Raw genomic sequence first — 23,033 nt, 5'->3', positions numbered from 1 at the left:
GTTGACTCAGCTGAGGAGGAGGGGGCCGGGGGGGGGGGGGGGGTCATGTGAATTTTTGTTTCCGACAATCTACGTGCATCAGAGGCATGCTGCATATGAGACTCCTGATTACAGTCTCGTCCGAAAGACATGTATGGAAGGTCCCTAGGGACAGAAGATAATTATGATTATGTTGATAATCGCTTTGCAGTGTGTGTGTGTGTGTGTGTGTGTGTGTGTGTGCGTCTGTGTCTGTGTGTGCGTGTGTGTGTGTTTGTGTGTGTGTCTGCGTCTGTGTGTGTGTGTGTGTGTGTGTTTGTGTGTGTGTGTGTGTGTGTGTGTGTCTGTGTGTGTGTACTTTGTCACTGACACATTCCGTTTGTAACTTGGTCTTGCTTTTTTAGTCTTGATAACAGTGCCCTTTGTTGTAAATGTTTGTAACCATTAATTGCCCGAACTGGTGTCAACTGCAAGTGCTCTGGACCCCAGTGCTAAGGAGGTAGAGCGCACTATGAATACCCATTATCATAATAATAATAATTATTATTATTATTATCATTATTATCATTGTTGTTGCTGTTGTTGCCGTCGTCATCATCATCATCATCATCATCATCATCATCATCATCATTATATTATTATTATCATTATTGTTGTTGTTATCATCATCATCATCATCATCATTATTTTTTTTTTTAGCATTATTATCATTAACAGCATTATCAACATTACTGTTGTTGTTGTCGTACACCCATTACCATCATCATTATTATCATTACCATTATTATTATTATCATTCACATTAGTAGTAGTAGTAGTGCTAGTAGTAGTAGTAGTAGTAGTAGTAGCAGTAAAGGCCTACGACGACGATGACGCAGTGGCGGAGGAGGCAGACCTACATGGATGTATGCGGGGAGGCTGTGTGTGCGTGTGTGTGTGTGGGGGGGGGGGGGTATGGGGGGGGGAGAACGAGCTCCTCAGACGTCACGGTGGTGGTCAGCAGGGAAACGGTGAAGGCTGCCCACATCCCCGGCCAGGGGCGTGTGGTTGGGTCTGATGGTGAACTCACCTGCACACACCGGACCCGGCATCCATATACCTCGTACAATTCCATTCAATTCTTCTTCTTCTTCTTTTTTGTTCGTTCGTGGGCTGCAACTCCCACGTTCACTCGTACGTACACGAGTGGGCTTTTTTTTTTTTTTTTTTTTTACGTATGTGACCGCTTTTACCCCCCGCCATGTAGACGGGTGTGCATGCTGGGTATGTTCTTGTTTCCATAACCTACGGAAATCTGACATGGATAACTGGATCTTTAACCTGCGTATTTGATCTTCTGCGTGCATATACACACGAAGGGGGTTCAGGCATTAACAAGTCTGCACGTATGTTGACCTGGGAGATCGAAAAAATCTCCACCCTTTACACACCAGGCGCCGTTACCGAGATTCGAACCCGGGACCCTCAGATTGAAAGTCGAACGCTTTAACCACTCGGCTGCTGCGCCCGTCTCAGTTCAATTCAATTCAAAATACTGTATTGTGAGCTACAACCAAACCAGAACATTTTCTTTCGGCTACTGACTCAAAATGCCCGCCAGCAAATATCAAAGAGAACAAGAGAGGCAAGGCCTTCAAGACTCACTTGTGATACACTTTAAAAAAAATCCAAGCTTTTTATGTATTGAGCATAATTTCAAAATGTAATGTTTAAGATGAGAAAGATCAGTTTAAAGCAAATTAACTCCCCTAGCATTAATTACAGAGTAATTTCCCTTTTTTACTATCTGCACCAAAACGTTTGCAAAATAAATAAAACTTCCATGCTGAGCAAAAGAAGTTCCTGTTTGAACAGAAAATGATAATAATGACTGCTCTTGTTGTTGGATCAGAATATCAGATCAAACTGCCAAGTTTAGAGAATACAAAAAATATAAATATAACAGTAAATGCAGTTTGCATATAATTAGGCTTCATTTTTTATTTTTTTGTGCCCATCCCAGAGGTGCAATATTGTGTACATTTCAATCATCATAAAAAGGAAAACATTCAGCAAGATATTAAGAGACAAATGCTCATCAACAAATATTACATCGAAAAACGAATGAGCAACTGGCGCATCCTTCCTTGATCACAACGTACATACAAATTACTATGTAAAAAGAAAACATTCAGGTAAGAAACACACACACACACACACACACACACACACACACACACTCACTCACTCACTCACTGACAGTCCTTCAGCTCCATGAAAACGAAGCAAAACCAACACAAAATCTGAGGTGGTTATCACCATACGGATCATAATCATGGTGGTCATGACGATTATCAGTCATGATAGCATCCACGGCATTTATAATCGAAGCCATAATAAAACCCAAACAAATTTCAGTGAGAGTCCTGTCTGTGCACATTTGGGATGGCTCGTTTTTTGTTGTTTTTGTTTTTTGTTTGTTTTTGTTTTTGTTTGTTTTTTGTTGTTTTTTTGTTTTTGTTTTCGCGGGCCGCCACCCCCACGTTCACTCGAATCCACAAGTGGGTTTTTACGAATACGAACACCGCCATTTTGACTCACTTGTGTAAACAAAGTGAGTCTATGTTTTAACCCGGTGTTCGGTTGTCTGTGTGTGTGTGTGTGTGTGTGTGTGTGTGTGTCTGTGGTAAACTTTAACATTGACATTTTCTCTGCAAATTTGGCATAAAAATAGGAAAAATTCAGTTCTTTCCAGTCATCTTGTTTAAAACAATATTGCACCTCTGGGATGGGCACCAAAATTTTTTTAAAAAATGAAGCCTAATTATATACAAACTGCATTTACTGTTATATTTATATTTTGTGTATTCTCTAAACTTGGCACTCTGACCTCTTATTCTGACACAACAACAAGAGGAGTCATTATTATCATTTTTTGTTCAAACAGGAACTTCTTTTGCTAAGCATGGAATTTTTATTTATTTTGCAAACGTTTTGGTGCAGATAGTAAAAAAAAAGGGAAATTACTCTGTTATTAATGCTAGGGGACTTAATTTATCACAAGTGAGTCTTGAAAGCCTTGCCTCTCTTGTTGATAACCTTACTCCGATTTGGGGTTTTTTGTATTCTCGGTATGTTCATGTTTCCATAACCCACCGAACAACGACACGTATTGCGAGACTTTTGATGTGCGTATTTTGACGTTCTGCATACGTATTGGCTAACAAATGGAGGGGTTTCAGACACTAACATATCTGCGCATCTGTTGACCTGAGAGAGCGGAAAAATCTTCTCCCTTACTTAACCAAACAGACGCAGCCAGGATTGGATTCCAGGACCCTAGGATTGAAAAATCCCGTGCTCTGAACAATCTGGAAATTCACCAAATACTTTTACTTCATTTAAAAAAAAAAATACTACTGAATAGCTTTGGTGTTGATCATGTTCTAATTATGGTGTATATATTCTTGTACTCTTTTTGTGATTACTACATGACGAGCGCAATAGCCGAGTGGTTAAGTGCTGGACTTTCAATTTGAGGGGCCCGGGCTCGAATCTCGGTAACGGCGCGTAACCTCTGGTGCGATGGTCACATGAATATCCCCCCTGATGATTACCATGGTGGAAGAGGACGTGTAACGACACAGCACAGCACAGCACAGGGTGTACACAGCAGCACTGACGAGCATTCCGTGCACAGACACGGAACTTACGTTCTGGAGGAGAGCGTCTCGGGGTCCCGTGCACGTCACTGGCTGTCACGTGACATCCTCGCGCGCTGTTGCCAGGTGGCCCGAGCACGTCTGTGGAAGAGGGAGGGGGGAATTCAAAATTCATCTCTCTCTTACAAACCACTGATAAACTGTAAAAGACACACACACACACACACACACACACACACACACATATATATATATATATATATAGAGAGAGAGAGAGAGAGAGAGAGACTGTATACGTGAGTTGTTTTGGTATGTTTCATGCTTACTTTTACATTGTTGGACTGAAGTTGTGTGATTAAATGTGTGTGCACTGTTATTGTATCTTCCACACCCGAAATCGGGCTAGAGGATTAAATATCTTTGAGTCAGTGTGCATTGGTAACAAGTGGTCGTGGGTGTCAGTGTTAACTCTCTCCATACGAACGGTGAAAGAGACGACGTTAACAGCGTTTCACCCCAATTACCACCATCAAAATATTGCAAGCGGAAAGCTCTTATACTGAAGACGTGAATGTTGACAAAGAATACCACAATTCTGACGACGGAAGCTAAAGGTTGGGTCATTCAGACACCCACTGGACATCCGAGGGGTCTGTGTAGAGGAGAAGAGAGGACTGGCCGTACTGAGTGAGTTAAGAATGTTTGTAGGTAAACTATACTTTTTCTGTTAATGTACTTAAAAATAAGGAAAATGTTTAAACAATATATATATATATTTTGTCCTTTAAAACATATATCAACATATATCTATAACACACAATAAATGCATTACTAAAATTAATGTGTTTGTGATTCTTTGCTGTTGAAAGAATATTACCTGCTTAGCAAGGGAAAAAAAGATGAAGAAAAAACTTCCCCCAAATGTTGACTAACTCTAGTTGTCAAGAATAATATTATTCCATCCGCAGCCAAAGTATTGCTTTTCTAGACAGTTACGAACTTCAGTTTAAAGTTTAAAAAGCAAACACGTGGGTAGTTGTGGCTTTTCCAAGGCTTTGGGTGTTTCCTCAAACTGTTCCGTTTGTAAGAAATTCGTTACTTAAGCTGTTCCCTTTACCGTAAGCTATTTACTTAAGTTGTTTCGTTTATCATAATTTGTTTACTTAAGTTGCTACGTTTACCTTATGTAGTTTACTTAAACTGTTCCGTTTATCATAAGTTGTTTGCTTATGTTGCTCCATTTACCTTATGTCGTTTACTTAAACTATTCCGTTTATCATAAGTTGTCTGCTTATGTTGGTCCGTTTACCTATGTCGTTTACTTAAACCGTTCCATTTATCATAAGTTGTTTACTTAAGTTGCTCCATTTACCTTATGTCGTTTACTTAAACTGTTCCGTTTATCATAGGTTTTTAACTCAGGCTATTCCGTTTACCGAAAGTTGTTTACGTAAGCTGTTACGTTCACCGTATGTTTTCAACCTTAGCTGTTCCGAATACTGCATGTGTTTAACTTCAGCTGTTCCGTTTACTGTTTTGTTGTTTTTTTTTTACTTAAAGCTGCTCCGTTTACTAGAAGTTGATTTTTTTTACAGCTGTTCCGCTTACGTTAGTTTACTTTAAAGCTGTTCTGCTTACCTTATTTTACTTTTAAGCTGTTCTGCTTACCTTATTTAGTTAAACTCTTCCGTTTATTGTAGCTTTTTTTTCTTTTTTTTTTATTTATTTATTTTTTTAACTTAAACTGTTCCATTTACCAGTTTTTTGGGCTGTTGTTTTTTTGTGTGTTTTTTTTAATAAATAATTTAAGCTGTTCGTTTTGCCAGTTAGTTTGTTGTTGTTTGTTTGTCTTTTGTTTGATTTTTACAGTTCTGCGATGGCTTACTGTAAATTGCTTAATGAATCTGTCCAGTCTACCGTCAGATATTTTCCTTCACCCATTCAGCTCTAGGGAGTTCACAGGCTCATCTCGCTTCCCCGCCGCACTGATGGGGGGAAAACGCAGGAAATATACTGAAATCAAGCAATTCCACCCCCTCCTCAAATTTGACGTGTGTGGACACAGCTGAAAATATTCTATGGGTTAGTTCCCTTCGTTTGCAGGTTATGTACATGGAAACCGTTTCATTGAAACAAGGTTCGACACCAGAGCATTGCTGGGGTGCATGGCTGAATCAATTAAGCTGTGTAAATTGTTTACTTAAGCTGTTCCGCTTATCGTAAAATTAATTGCCTGCGTATGCTGTTCTCTTTACCCTGAATTCTTTACTTCAGCTGTTCCGTCTACCGCTGGTAAATTGTTTCTCAAGCTGTGAAAATTGTTTACTTAAGTTGTTCCGCTTATCGTAAATTGCTTACTTAGCGCTGTTCCCTTTGCCCCGAATTTTTTTTTTTTTTTTTTACTGCTGCTGTTCCGCTTACCAATGGGAAACTGTTTCTTAAGCTGTGTCAATTGTTTACTTAAGCTGTTCCGTTTACCTAAAACTGTTCCTGTAAGCTGTTCCGTAAGTTGTCACGTACTTAAGCTATTTCTTAAGCTCTTTTGTGCACAGTAAGCTATTTTAAGCTGTTCAATGTATTGTAGTGTAAGCTGTTTCAAGCTGTTCAGTGTACTGTAAGCCGTAAGCTATTCAATGCACTGTAAGCTGTTTAGTGTACTGTAAGCTATTGTAAGCTGTTTAACATAATGTAAGCTGTTGTATGGTGTTAAGTGTACTGAAAGTTGTAAAGCGTATTGTAAGGTATTTAGCGCACTGTAAGGTGTTTAGCGTACCGTAGGAGGCTGTTCAGTGTACTGTAAGCTGTTCAGTTTACTGTAAGCTGTTTAGCGCACTGTAAGCTGTTTACTTTACCTTAAGCTCTTTGATGTACTATGAGCAAACAGTGTATGGTAAAATCAGTGTTGTAAAGCTGTTTCCTTTATAATGGTAAGCCGTTTAGCTTACCGCGTTTAGTGTTCTGTAAGGTGTTCAGTGTACTGTTACCTGTTTAGTGTACTGTAAGCTGTTTTGTGTACGCCAGCTATTTGGTGTACTGTAAGCGAACAATGTACTGTAATCCGTCTAGTGCACGGTTGGCGATTTGGTGTAATGTGAGCCTTTGTTGGGGTGTGAACGCTGCCGCGACGTGTGAGTTCCGCGAAGTCCACTGTTAATTGTATCATGGTTAGTGGGCCGTGCTGGCCTATATTCTGCCAGTGTTGGCGTTGAGGTCACTGGAGCGAACGGACACGTGAAATGCAACTCGCTATTTTGGCCTCGCAGAGTCCACGGGAATGGGATCTGCTCTGGAAACAAGCCAGTCAAGTTCTCGGTTCTTGGACTCGTCCACCACTGACGACAACACGCACAACCTTGTGATGTAATGATGCTGGTGTGTCGAAACGGACTCGGGCCTGCGCATGGCAAAACATTGTGGTGTCTTCTGTTATATCGCATAGTATTGTATTGCGCTACTTCTTGTCACAGCAGATTTCTCTGTGTGAAATTCGAGCTGCTCTCTACCTGTATACAGACGTTCTGTTTATGTCCGCGGCCACCACTGACCCCGCTCACAGCAACAGACGTGCACGTGCCAGCTGCCGACCACAGACAGACACCTGACCAACAAACGCTGCAAGGACGTGGTGACTAGTTCTCATTTCTATTCTTCGCGCCGTGGGGTTTACCGGGGTTAACAACGCAACAGGCGTGCCAGTTCCATGCAGCCATTTAACCCCACCCCCACACCCGACACACACACACTCTCTCTCCAGCTCCCACACTCCCCCTCCATCTCTACCCCTTCCGAAGATGTGCAGTGTCATGCCCTGCTCTCTCGGCGACCTCAGTTTCGCTGTGACGGTCCTCCTCTACTTCCATGTTTGGGAATGAGTTCTTGTTAAGGTCTTCGGTGTCGACACATTCATGCGGGGGGTTGGGGTGGGGGCTAGGCCGCTGTCTTTAGAAGAAGAAGAAGAGGAGGAGAAGGAGGTGGTGGAGGAGGAGGAATAAGAAGAAGAAGATGAGGAGGGGGGAGGTGGTGGTGGAGGAGGAGGAGGAGGAAGAAGAAGAAGAAAGAGGAGGAGGAGAAAAAGAAAGAAAGAAAGAAAGACGAGCAGAGTGAGGAAGGAAGGAAGGAAGGCGAGGCAGGCACCGTCTCTGGGGAAGAGGTTCATCATGAACGCCTGGGGGTTGGGGTCACGGAAGTCTGCCGTCTCGGGAGCCCCGCTGTTGAAGGACGCGGGCGTAACACAGCGCCGCCTGAGGGCCTCGTACAGCCCCTGCACACGTAGCGTCTTGGGTGGTCAGTCATGTCCCACCCACTGTTGACCATCATGATAGTCATGTCCTACCCACCGTGACCATCATGACAGTCATGTCTCACCCGCTGTGACCATCATGATAGTCATGTCCTACCCACCGTGACCATCATGACAGTCATGTCCCACCCACTGTGACCATCACGACAGTCATGTCCCACCCACTGTGACCATCATGACAGTCATGTCCCACCCACTGTGACCATGACAGTCATGTCCCACCCACCGTGACCACCATGACAATCATGTCCCACCCACTGTGACCATCACGACAGTCATGTCCCACCCACTGTGACCACCACAACAGTCATGTCCCACCCACTGTGACCATCATGACAATCATGTCCCACCCACTGTGACCATCATGACAGTCATGTCCCACCCACTGTGACCATCATGACAGTCATGTCCCACCCACTGTGACCATCACAACAGCCATGTCCCACCCACTGTGACCATCATGACAGTCATGTCCCACCCACTGTGACATCAGGAGCCATGTCCCACCCACTGTGACCATCATGACAGTCATGTCTCACCCACTGTGACCATCATGACAGTCATGTCTCACCCACTGTGACCATCGCAACAGTCATGTCCCACCCACTGTGACCATCACAAGTCATGTCCCACCCACTGTGACCACCATAACAATCATGTCCCACCCACTGTGACCATCATGACAGTCATGTCCCACCCACTGTGACCATCACGACAATCATGTCCCACCCACTGTGACCATCACAACAGTCATGTCCCACCCACTGTGACCATCACAAGTCATGTCCCACCCACTGTGACCACCATAACAATCATGTCCCACCCACTGTGACCATCATGACAGTCATGTCCCACCCACTGTGACCATCATGACAATCATGTCCCACCCACCGTGACCATCACAAGTCATGTCCCACCCACTGTGACATCACAACAGTCATGTCCCACCCACTGTGACATTACAACAGTCATGTCCTACCCACTGTGACATTACAACAGTCATGTCCCACCCACTGTGACATTACAACAGTCATGTCCCACTCACTGTGACCATCACAAGTCATGTCTCACCCACTGTGACCACCATGACAATCATGTCCCACCCACTGTGACCATCACGAGTCATGTCCCACCCACTGTGACCATCACAAGTCATGTCCCACCCACCGTGACCATCACCACAGTCATGCCCCACCCACTGTGACATCACAACAGCCATGTCCCACCCACTGTGACCATCATGACAGTCATGTCCCACCCACTGTGACCATCACAAGTCATGTCCCACCCACTGTGACCATCATGACAGTCATGTCCCACCCACTGTGACCATCATGACAGTCATGTCCCACCCACTGTGACATCACAACAGTCATGTCCCACCCACTGTGACCATCATGACAGTCATGTCCCACCCACTGTGACCATCATGACAGTCATGTCCCACCCACTGTGACCACCATGACAGTCATGTCCCACCCACTGTGACCATCATGACAGTCATGTCCCACCCACTGTGACCATCACAAGTCATGTCTCACCCACTGTGACCATCACGACAGTCATGTCTCACCCACTGTGACCATCACAAGTCATGTCCCACCCACCGTGACCATCACGACAGTCATGTCCCACCCACTGTGACCATCACAACAGTCATGTCCCACCCACTGTGACCATCATGACAGTCATGTCCCACCCACCGTGACCATCGTGACAGTCATGTCCCACCCACTGTGACCATCATGACAGTCATGTCCCACCCACTGTGACCATCACCACAGTCATGTCCCACCCACTGTGACCATCACAAGTCATGTCCCACCCACTGTGACCATCATGACAATCATGTCCCACCCACTGTGACCATCATGACAGTCATGTCTCACCCACTGTGACCATCACAACAGTCATGTCCCACCCACTGTGACCATCATGACAGTCATGTCTCACCCACTGTGACCATCACAACAGTCATGTCCCACCCACTGTGACCACCACGACAGTCATGTCCCACCCACTGTGACCACCACGACAGTCATGTCCCACCCACTGTGACCATCACGACAATCATGTCTCACCCACTGTGACCATCATGACAGTCATGTCTCACCCACTGTGACCATCACAAGTCATGTCCCACCCACTGTGACCATCGTGACAGTCATGTCCCACCCACTGTGACCATCATGACAGTCATGTCTCACCCACTGTGACATCACAACAGTCATGTCTCACCCACTGTGACCATCACAAGTCATGTCCCACCCACTGTGACCATCACAAGTCATGCCCCACCCACTGTGACATCACAACAGCCATGTCCCACCCACTGTGACCATCATGACAGTCATGTTCCACCCACTGTGACCATCATGACAGTCATGTCCCACCCACTGTGACATCACAACAGTCATGTCCCACCCACTGTGACCATCATGACAGTCATGTCCCACCCACTGTGACCATCACAACAGCCATGTCCCACCCACTGTGACCATCATGACAGTCATGTCCCACCCACTGTGACCATGACAGTCATGTCCCACCCACCGTGACCACCATGACAATCATGTCCCACCCACTGTGACCATCACGACAGTCATGTCCCACCCACTGTGACCACCACAACAGTCATGTCCCACCCACTGTGACCATCACGACAATCATGTCCCACCCACTGTGACCATCATGACAGTCATGTCTCACCCACTGTGACCATCATGACAGTCATGTCCCACCCACCGTGACCATCATGACAGTCATGTCTCACCCACTGTGACCATCATGACAGTCATGTCCCACCCACTGTGACCATCACGACAGTCATGTCCCACCCACTGTGACCATCACAACAGTCATGTGCCACCCACCGTGACCATCATGGCAGTCATGTCCCACCCACTGTGACCATCACGACAGTCATGTCCCACCCACTGTGACCATCATGACAATCATGTCCCACCCACTGTGACCATCATAACAATCATGTCCCACCCACTGTGACCATCATGACAATCATGTCCCACCCACCGTGACCATCACAAGTCATGTCCCACCCACTGTGACCATCATGACAGTCATGTCCCACCCACTGTGACCATCGTGACAGTCATGTCTCACCCACTGTGACCATCACCACAGTCATGTCCCACCCACTGTGATCATCATGACAGTCATGTCCCACCCACTGTGACCATCATGACAGTCATGTCCCACCCACTGTGACCATCACCACAGTCATGTCCCACCCACTGTGACCATCATGACAGTCATGTCCCACCCACTGTGACCATCACGACAGTCATGTCCCACCCACTGTGACATCACAACAGTCATGTCCCACCCACTGTGACCATCATGACAGTCATGTCCCACCCACTGTGACCATCATGACAGTCATGTCCCACCCACTGTGACCATCATGACAGTCATGTCCCACCCACTGTGACCATCATGACAGTCATGTCCCACCCACTGTGACCATCACGACAGTCATGTCCCACCCACTGTGACCATCACGACAATCATGTCCCACCCACTGTGACCATCATGACAGTCATGTCCCACCCACTGTGACCATCACGACAGCTGAGCAGCCAACTGCTGTCCTGACTATCTCTATGACCACCGCTACAGCAGAGCAGCCAACTGCTGTCCTGACTATCTCTCTGTCATCATCACAACAGCAGAGCAGCCAACTGCTGTCCTGACTATCTCTCTATTATCATCACAACAGCAGAGCAGCCAACTGCTGTCCTGACTATCTCTCTATTATCATCACAACAGCAGAGCAGACAACTGCTGTCCTGACTATCTCTCTATTATCATCACAACAGCAGAGCAGACAACTGCTGTCCTGACTATCTCGGCTAGAATTTGATTAGAGCGGAGAGTAGTATTGCCCAAGTTACATTCCCACTCTCTGGGTCAAGAGGGTTTTAGGACAGCCGGCGTTGGTACGGTTCCCAAAGGTCAGCTCGCCCCCAATGCTGCAGCACAAAGAGTTAGAGGCATAGTCCTTCACAAAAGACTTATCTGTGGATGAATTCCCATTGCAGTGGAGAAACCTTTGATCTCATTTTGCTGTTGTCCAGCTGTGAGCTTACGTCAGTCTCTGGTATAATCCGTGCACGTGCAGCAGAGTGGAGATTAACGACCTACTGGCTAAGGCCCTTAAAGGTGGAGTTGTTCAGGGCTGAGATCTTGGGACCACGTGACCAGCCTCCTTGTAACTCACTGCAGGCTGGCGCTTCGAAATGGTAAGCTTCATGTTGCAGATGAAATAACAGCCAACAAAACAAGACACAAACAGAGGATATGTGAGAGATAAAGATGGAGTGATGGACATGGATATGGATATTTAAAAAGCGCCTATCCTCGGTCACAGACCACTGACTGATGTGGACACTAAAATAGCGCCTATCCTCGAGACCATTGATTGATTGGTGTGATTACGTAAATAAGGCATTTTCCCGTTCAAAGACCGCTGATTGATATGGATAATATTCATATTGTACCATTCCTCGGTCAGAGACTAATTGATTGATATGGGTACATAAAAAGCGCCTATCATGGGTCAAAGACTAGTGATCTATATCAATACTTATATAGCGTTTATCCCATGTCAGAGACCATGGATTGATACTGATACTTATAAAGCGCCTATCCTCTGTCAGAGACCAAGCTCCAAGTGCTTCACAAACGGAGTCATTTTGTGCAACAGGCTGCTCATCTGGGCAGAGCCGACTAAAAGCTGCCTTTGAGTACTTACCATTCGTTCCCTGTGTCACAACCATCCATAGACGTGTGTAGTAGGTCTGTCTATCAGTCTAGTATCCTCATGATTGAAAAGTTATCTGGTACTATGTTGTGACTAATGTCTATCTCTTTCTATGAATCTAATGTCCCTTTGGATCTTGATAAAAATTAATGTTAGTTGGCATTAAGCTGTGGTGCATGCCTATGGATTTAACTGGTGGTTTGTTTTTTTTTTGTTTTTTTATCATTTAATGATATTATCTTGTAGGCGATGTCTATCTGTCTATCAGTCTAATGTCTTTATGGGGTTTTATCTTGAATAATCTTGATAATGGTACTTGTGTCTCACACACACACCAAATTAAACACACACACACACACACACACACACACACACACACACACACACACACACACACACACACACACACACGCACTCGCTGACACCTGCCTGCAGTTTGATGTGTTGTCGGTTCTTTTCCGTCAGCTTGGCGTTCATCTCTTTGCACTTGCTTTCATACTGGTCCAGTTTCTTCTTTGTCGCTGACATAATGCAGCACGTTGTGGTGTTGGCGGTGGTTGGTTTTGTGACAAAGCAAAAATTAATTCTATGATGTAGCTGTTGTGTTGGCTGTTGTGAGAGAGAGCGAGAGAGAGAGAGAGAGAGGTGGGTGATAGAGATGTAGGTATTATGTGTGAGTGTGTGCGTGAGAGAAAGAGACAGATATGTATGAGTGTGTGTGCGTGAGGTGTGTGTGTGTGTGTGTGTGTGTGTGTGTGTGTGTGTGTGTGTGTGTGTGTGTGTGTGTGTGTGTGTGTGTGTGTGTGTGTGTGTGAGGGAGAGAGAGGGTGTGGGAGAGAGAGATGTATGTGTGAGTGTATGTGTACGTGAGGGAGATGTGTGTGTGTGTGTGTGTGTGTGTGTGTGTGTGTGTGTGTGTGTGTGTGTGTGTGTGTGTGTGAGGTACAGGCAGACAGACAGACAGACAGATTGACTGACAGATAAACAATCACTTTTTTTTTCATTGAATGTTTAGTTTAAAACGTGTGAATATTTCAAATGGCGTTTGATCGAAAATCCTCACAACAATAAATCACCAAAATGCACACTCACAGTGAAAACACTACCACATCAAAACAATCATGTCTTAATAATAATACTTGAAATTAGCATACTTATATGCATTTAGCTAAGAAAATACACAGTCGAAAGTCTACCAGACAAACAAACAACAAAGCTATGAAATACTTACATGCAATCTGGGATTTCAGAGCTTAATGCAAGTTAAGGGGAAAAAAGACATTCGGTAAAGACTCTTATTTTTTCATTTTTATCTCCAAAGTAATACAGGTAAAATGAAACAATATTCACACTGTAATCAGCATCAGCCTTTGTCAGTTTGTGTGGATTACGCATTATTCTAAGGTGAGTGTTTTCATTTAAAGGTAACTTTTTTGAAGTCTTAGTTTAAAATGTAAAGGAGCAGCAGCAGCAGCAGCAGCAGCAGCAGTAGTAGTAGTAGTAGTAGTAGTAGTAGAATACCTAGTAGTAGTAGTAGTAGTAGTAGTAGTAGAATACCTAGTAGTAGTAGTAGTATCATGATTATTGTAACTGTTATTATCATTATCATCATCATTGTTATTATCATTATGTGGTCATCACTATTATCATTATCACTGTTGTTGTAGTTGTTATTAATTGCCTTGTGATTGTGGTTATCATTTGGCTATTATCCTTATTATTATCGTCATTATCATTTGGCTATTGATATCATTATATCATCGTCATATTTTCAGTTTCTGCCCTGTGTACAGGAGGATACTGGTGAGCTCCGCCTGCAGTCTGTTGACAACGTGTTCATAGTACTGGTCCAGCTGGGTCATCTTCTCCCTGGTCTTGCTCGCCAAGTGTTCTTGGTATGTCTGCTCTTGGTGCACCTGTGTAGCGTTGGTTTTGTCTTTGTCTTTGTTGTTGTTGTTCTTGTTGTTGTTGTGTGTGTGTGTGTGTGTGTGTGTGTGTGTGTGTGTGTGTGTGTGTGTGTCGTGTCTTTGTCTCTTTTTTTTCTTTTCTTTTTGTGTGTGTGTGTGTGTGTGTGGTGTGTGTGTGTGTGTGTGTGTGTCGTGCACACACTGATGTGTGGACTGGCATGCACGCGTGTTTGGTGTCCCTCTGTCTGTGTGTGTATGTCAGTGTGCGTCTCTCACATACACTCACGCTTGCGTGCGTGCCTGCACTCACACACACACAAAGACACACACACACACACACATACATACTGACAAACGCGAGCGCCGCCGCCCCCCCCCCCCCCCAACCCCCCGCCACCTCTCTCACACACACACACACACACACACACACACACACACACACACACACACACACACTCACACAAACACACACAAACACAAACACACATCGAAAAAAATTCACCGAATATAAAGGAAGACTCCTCAAGCAGATTAAATCACTGAAGCCGCCTGAAAAATATACCTATCTGATATAACAGTAACAAGACTATTTTTACGTCATGTTACCTGGTAGTTCCAGAAGGCAATGGCACGCGTGCAGATTTCCATGATTATCTCCGGCTTAAAACCACAAAGCGCTACCTGCAAAATATTTCTAATAATGTATGGATTCGTAGATGGACGGAATATGATTGAGATATGATTATTTCGATAGACAGTGAGGATACACATACACACGCGCGCGCACACACTCACACAACACAGACACAGACACAGACACAGACACACAAACACACACGTTTCATGTTTTAATCATACTTTCACTCCTATTGGAGTATGGAGGATTATTTACTACAAAATAATGTTTTCATGCCCAGAACAAACATTTTCAAATACACAAGGTCACATAAAAGTTGAGAAAACACAAATGTCTGTAATTAGGGATGAGTTCCATTAATTTTAATGAAATGTCCCAATTATGATCAGTTCCAAAACAGATATGTTCCTAAAAAAAATATTCACACACACACACACACACACACACACACACACACACACACACACACACACACACACACACACTGAGAAAGAGAGCTTAACCGTTCCGTTTTTCCTCCATACTGCAGACATCTTCTTTATGTCAGTCTCTTCAGGATTGCGTCTCTCAAAACATGCCAGGCAGCATAACTTGAATTCACATTCATCAGCTCCATATGCAAATACCTCACACTAGAAGCCATCAAAATATTTGTTTTGAATTTTCTGACATGGTTGTGTGTGTGTGTGTGTGTGTGTGTGTGTGTGTGTGTGTGTGTGTGTGTGTGTGTGTGCGTGCGTGCGTGTGTACGTGCGTGCGTGGATGCGTGTGTGAGTGTGTGTGTGTGTGTGTGTGTGTGTGTGTGTGTGTGTGTGTGTGTGTGTCTGAGGGTGTGTGCAAAGTCAAAGTCAGTCAAAATTTTCATTTCAAGATGACAGTTGAATAAACTTTCATTTTTTTTTTTAAAATTACATCAAGCCAAGCGTGTGTGCGTGCGTGCCTGTGTGCTTGTGTAGGTGTGGATGTGGTGGAGGTGCGTACATGCGACGGTGTGCGTGTATGGATGAAATGGCACTGTCAACACACTGTGACCTACACGAAGTGTGGAATTCGGTTCGCGCCCTGTGACAACCGAACTGAGTTCACATGGGAACTAAACAAACACAGCACTGACCCTCCAAACCGGCAGCCAAACTGGCCAACATAGCATGTGGCGTGTTATCAGCCTCAGGGGCTGATGTTCTGGGTTCTATTCCCGCCTGTGACCCAAATAGATCTAGTGTTGAGAGTCAGTTATAGGCCTCAACACTGAATTCGGGTGGGTGTCTTGTTGTCTCACCAAGAGTACTGAGTTGTGCTTCTGCCTTGCTGATTGTGTCAGACTTGGTGTGCGTTTTGGTATATAACTGCTATTTTGTATTCGTCGTTCAAAAATGTCACCGACATTCATACATATTATATGCATGCATGCATGTGTGTGTGTGTGTGTGTGTGTGTGTGTGTGTGTGTGTGTGTGTGTGTGTGTTATAGACCTAGGTATACTTTAAAAACATATGTTGAAAGTGTACATCATACTGTATTGTCAAGTTCAAAGTAGGGTTTGTATACCTACAATATAGGCCAACTTCATTTTCAAGCTGCAAGTAAGTATACAAGTAATGAGATACATTTCACGCAGACATTGCGTACTGAGTACAATCTACCATGTTCATGTTGCCATGCGTTCTTGGGCAAAATACATCGAAAATGCTTTTAGATAAAAAAATTTAAAAAAATAAAATAATAATAATAATAATAATAAAGAATTCAGTTCTCTGCAAGGATGAGAACGAAAGACGGCATTGATGGGTCTGTCACATCTAGTTCTTAGATTTGATTCAAGAACAAAACAAGACAAGACAAAACAAACAGGCAGCTACATGCCGGCTGGAAAGACCGGGTCTTTTCCGCTGTGTATCCTCCGATCGATTTCACGAAAGTTTATCAACACACGCTGCAGCATATGAAAAGCTTCGTCTTTGATGTGATTGGAATACCTAAATGATCATTAAAACTCAGCTCTACATTTTTCAACAACGCTGGGAGTCTGTACTTCTCGGTTCGGGTTCTGTGCCATGGTGTGATCTGAAAGCGCGTCTGTCCAACCATAGAGGATCTCAGTTGGGTCACTGGTGTTAATCATAATAATAGGCTAATTATGTGTCTCAGCTTGTCCCATTGACAAGAGTATGGTATTTGGGCGCGCCGCGTGCGAACACACACACACACACACACACACACACACACACACACACACACACACATATACACACACACAAACTCATTGGCTCTTTGGTGGAATTGTACTGGTTGACTAGTTGATTTGTTTTATTTCATTTATATTCTTTTTTATGCCAATTGAGGAGCGAGGAACAGGGAAAGTTGTGACTATTTAAAGCATGGGTGGAGTGGAGAAGATGATGGATTTCCGTCTAGAATCACAAATGTGGATGGGCATTAAGCAAAAGAAGGAACGAACGCAAACTCACCGCTTTGAATTGTTCTGTCGGCCTCAGATCCAGTCTAACGATGTCGTATTTACTGGGCAGCGTTGTGTCACCTCATATAGAAACAAAAACAACAACAATTTACTGGTGATGATTGTAATGATATGACTATGATTGTAACAGGAATGAAAACAACAACTGATGATGCGGTAAACAATGATAATTATAATGAATTGGTCTTATCTGCACTAACATTATAAAAGTACTGTTTTATTGTTGTTGTTTTTATGATTATCATAAACATTCCATGCACATAAAACCAGACTGGTCTTATAAGCTAGGGTTTTGATAAACAAAATTAACTGAATATCATGTATGTACATGAAAAGGCTAAACGCATTACAGCACTAAAACATGTAATGAGAATCGCTGAACAGGTGGAGAGATAAAGGGAAGCAACAACTTACAGTAGCACGTACAGACTCGATTCACGGTTCTTTGAAAACGACCTCTTTTTTTTTTTCGTGAAATCACGAATGACAAAAGAGGCAAAGGGCTTTCAAGGTCAGATCAGGTTTCATACTGTACTCCTCAATAGCAACAGAGAGAGAGGGGGAGACAGACAGAATCAGACAGATAGAGAGACAATGAGAATTATAGACAGGGGAAGACAGAGAGACTCAAGACTCAAAAACTTTATTACTCAAAGGTAAAGATGGTAGGCATCGCCCAGTCTTCCAATTGGTCCCTATGATAATAATGATAATAATAGAACTACTACTAATTACAATTATCATCATTATTATTATCTTTCTTTTTTTTAAGGAGAAGAAGACTGACAGAGAGAGAAAGAGAGAGAGAGAGAGAGAGAGAGAGAGAGAGAGAGTCTGTTCTCACAAGCTGGGCAAACAAGAGAATTCGTGAATTCCCGGGTGCCATCCCCGTCACAGAAAATATCTGTTTGGAGTTAAGTTCATTGGTGGAAAGTCACTATGTTACCTGTGCGCAAGCGCACATTCACACATATACACATGCATGCATGCACACACACACACACACACACACACACACACACACACACACACACACACACACACACACACACAGGTAGCGAGCCTTTTGCGCAAATGACTCGGTTTGTAAAGCGCTTTGACTTAAAGCTTTATCTGCGAGTGAGGATAGGCACTATATATAAGTATACATAATTATCATCATCATCATCATAACACACACGCGCGCGCGCGCACACACACACACACACTCACATACGCACACACACACGCGCGCGTGTGCACGCACGCACGCAAATACTACACACACACACACACACACACACACACACACACACACAAGCGTGTGCGCCTTTGACATTTTTCAGGTAGAAAGACAACTGACACCACAACCACCTATACTTCTGCTACTACTGTTGCTACTACTACCACTATTAGTGCTATGTCTGCTGCTGCTGCTGCTGCTATTGCTACCGCTACTACTACTGCTATTGCAGATACTGTTACTGCTGCTCACTATACTACTGCTCATGATTACTTTTGGCCTACTGCAAATAAAAAAAGGATACGGGAACACGACGTTACCTAAAATCACAAAGAAAAAGAGAAGAAAAAAAGTCACACACACACACACACACACACACACACACCACACACACACACACACACCACCAGCAGATATTTATTGTGACTGTAAATGAAGCATCGGAAGTCACGTTTTGTATATAACCTACTACCCTCAGCATGCAACGAACAAAACAGCGTTGTCCATTTCTGTTGGAACTGAAATCCACAAAGACACGTACGAACGAGTAGCCCTGCTGGGCATGCAGTGTGTGTGTGTGTGTGTGTGTGTGTGTGTGTGTGCGTGTGTGCGTGCGCGCTCGCGCGCGTGTGTGAGTGCGAGTCATGTGGTTGGTGCACGTGTGTGCGTGCGAGAGAGAGAACACTGAACACTTAAACAGCGAGACAGAGAGAGAGAGATTCAGATGGTTTATTCATTTTAGGCCTAGGCCCCTCATGAAGGGGAAAGTGAACAGACAATAATCATATCATTTAAGACATTCAGATCAAAACAATGCAGCTATGGATATATCAGGTTAATCAGGAACATTAAGAAGTGAGAATTTCCCTGTATCTAAATGCTTTGTAGAAAAACAGAGACAAATTTCGCACAACATCAGGGTCAGTACAAGACAACAATAGAACCAATTTGAAGAGACAAGGTTGTCGATAGTATCTGGGTCGAATAAAAGTTTCTCTGATTTCTTTCAGTACTTCACAACAAAGAACAAAATGAACTTCATCTTCTTTTGAACGTTTACACATAGGACAAATCAAATCAGATTCTTTCACTTTTTTGTATCTATACCTATGTACAGCCAAATCAGAAATACCCAGTCTAAACCTTGTTGTGATATACTTTATATGTTTATCAAGATTCAGAAGCAAATATGGTTTCACAACATGTGAGACACAAAATGTTCTATATATCTCAAACCTTTCACTAGTCGAGATGTGCTGATTCCATTCCTGCCATCTGCTATCTATTAGACGTTGTCGAAAAACATTTATAAAACCTACTTCACAGCCTACACCTTGATTCAGCCACACATGTCCAAAACCATGTTTAAACAGACAGAGGCGCACATTTGATGCCCAGTTGATTTTACCCCTACTATCCAGTTCATATAACATTTGGTAAGCTTTGTATGGCAGTCTTAAATCTTCCATTTGCAATATTCTTAACCAATAGCGAATACAACTAACTGCAGAGTTAACAGATATTGGATATCGATTTGTTTCACCATATACTAAATCATTTGGTGTCCGCCTATCTACACCCAAAAATCGTTTAACAGCAAATAAATGAACAGACTCACAATGTACAACAGCCTTATCCAAACCCCATAATTGAGAACCATACTGCACAATTGGTTGCACTTGTGCATCGAACATTTTGATAAATAACTCAAACGAATTATTATTAAGAACATATAACTTTTGCATAATACGTAATAAAGCATTTTTGGCCCTACTGGCTAGATCTTTGCAAGCAACAACGAAGCTAAGACGAGTAGAAAAAAGAATTCCCAAATATTTGTAAACATTCACCACAGGCATAATGGTACCGTTATAAACCCATCTTTCCCTTGCACCTAAATACCCACCCTTTCGAAAAACAATTATATTACTTTTTTTTTTACGCGAAAGTAGCTTACCAGACAGAGAGAGAGAGAGAGAGAGAGAGAGAGACAGAGAGAGAGACAGACAGACAGACAGACGGACAGACAGAGACAGACAGACAGACAGAGACAGAGGAGAGACAGACAGAGACAGAAACAGAGACACACAGAGACAGACAGACAGAGACAGAGAGAGATAGAGAAATCGCATCTTGCATAATAGAGCATAAAAGAGCAGGCAGGCTATGATACTCAGTGCGATATGACAGCCTGTCTAGAGCTCTCTCTGCACAGCAGACTGGTTTTAGGCCTATTTTTTCACAAACAATCCTATAGTGCAAAAACAACAGCAAAAGAAAGATCATACTTATTTTCCCAATGAAATATGAACCCATCTTGATGAAACGCTTCAGGAAAGTAGCAGAAATACTTTAGAGGCCTATATATGTAGGAACATACGTCTTACCCAAGCGAATGAGGAACCGAGTCGTTTCCGACATTTCCTGAAGTTGCAAATCAGCTCATCATCCATGCTTCAGACAAGGTTGAGGAGCCCCTGAAATTTGACAGGAACAAGGAACGCATTTCCAGGAACACATTTCCATTGACTCATCAATCACTGCAGGTGAGCCTCTCTCAAAAGGTCTCTCTCTTTTAGTCACGAATAAGTTTACAGTAGATGGGTTAGCAGAAAAGAGCTGCCAGAGACAAAAATACACTAAGACTTACGCACATCTGTTAATGAATATTATGCAACTAAAAGCACGCACGCGTACACACACACACACACACACACACACACACACACACACACACTGACACACACACACACACTGACACAGTCATAAACACACACACACCACCACCACTGACCCCATGTACACTGACATACGTCATACACGCGCGCGCGTACGCACTGACGCACGCACGCATGCACATTTCATCACACACACACTGACACACATGCGCACGCACGGCGCAGGCAAGCAAGCTCTCACACACTGCGACACACACACACACACACACACACACATATATATATATATATATATATATATATATATATACGTACACATACAGTACGCACACATGTACACATTACATGTCCGCGTGAACATACACGTATGTGTAATGCCGGCCTGGTTTGTTTGTTTTTAATTAATTCGCGAGCACCCTGACATTATTATGAACATCATTAATTCCTTCTAAACACGACATGAATATGACATTACCCGACACGAGCTGAGTTTCCTTTTAGAATGAACAAAATACAGCTTCAAAGCGATAAATGAAATATTGTTCAAAAGTGTGATTTGCCATGCATCGGCTGTCCTATCGATTTTCTGTCAAATTTATTCAAGCGTTTCATTGCGAGTTAATGCGAACTATCCGTGGGTGGTATATCACTATATGCATACAACTTCAGATGGAATGCTAAGAAAAAGAAAGAAAGAGAAAAGGGAACAAAGAAAGAAAGAAAGAAAGAAAGAAAGAAAATTACATCTACTCCAAATCTTCTTCCATCTCGGGTTTAGATTTTAAAAGTTTGATCATGCATTTTACAAACCATGCAAGGTCTGAAAGAAACTGTCGTCTGCAAATGCTCAGCTTTCGGTTGCGTCTTTTTACTGAAACATTGCTTTCTCTGACATCTAATATATGTCATAACAAACAAATTTACAGCACAGAATGCAACCTATTACTGTTATTCGTATTTATCACTTTAGTTTCGCGTCATGTCCCTGATTTATTTGCTTTCAATTTTGTCCAGAATTGCCTTTTTTCTGTCTGTTTTCTTCGTTTAAAATATGAAGATATAGTGATAATATCACAGCTGAGGATAATTGATTGTCAGTCATGACTGATTTTTTTCTTTCGGTGTTAATGTCAGCGTGTGGCGTTTATGCCACTGAGGATCATGCATCTGCTCCCCACCCCCTGTTTTTTTCATTTTTGTTTGTTGTTGTTGTTGTTTTAAGTAGATGTGTTGTAACGTATAATCTTTATGGGTTTGTCCAGTCTTCGGCACGGCACGATTTGACGCCTATCCTTGACTGAACTGCCGGGAACTCAAACTGAATTTTGAATAAGCTGCCGGAAGAACCGGGAAATGATATTGTGTGGCTCTAAATTACGTTGGTTTACGAAGAAAAAGAAGAAGAAA

At 43.3% G+C, this 23,033-nt stretch overlaps 1 protein-coding gene across 1 annotated transcript; it reads right to left on the bottom strand.

The window, feature by feature from the left end:
- Positions 1-941: 941 nt before the first annotated feature.
- LOC143282345 (E3 ubiquitin-protein ligase CCNB1IP1-like) lies at positions 942-21,401 on the bottom strand. Its single transcript, XM_076587954.1, has 11 exons — positions 21,336-21,401; positions 19,253-19,268; positions 18,571-18,630; positions 17,716-17,786; positions 15,217-15,291; positions 14,505-14,619; positions 13,935-13,955; positions 13,133-13,224; positions 7,755-7,881; positions 3,672-3,761; positions 942-1,048 (listed from the first exon to the last, which is right to left on the bottom strand). Exons 1-11 carry the CDS (start codon positions 21,399-21,401, stop codon positions 957-959), a joined length of 825 nt encoding a protein of 274 aa, XP_076444069.1. The 3' UTR covers positions 942-956.
- Positions 21,402-23,033: the final 1,632 nt, after the last annotated feature.

The sequence above is a fragment of the Babylonia areolata genome, chromosome 5, assembly GCF_041734735.1.
Source record: "Babylonia areolata isolate BAREFJ2019XMU chromosome 5, ASM4173473v1, whole genome shotgun sequence".
Lineage (NCBI taxonomy): Eukaryota > Metazoa > Mollusca > Gastropoda > Neogastropoda > Buccinidae > Babylonia > Babylonia areolata.
Note: the sequence above shows the minus strand (reverse complement) of the source record. Positions and strands in the feature narration are given on the sequence as shown.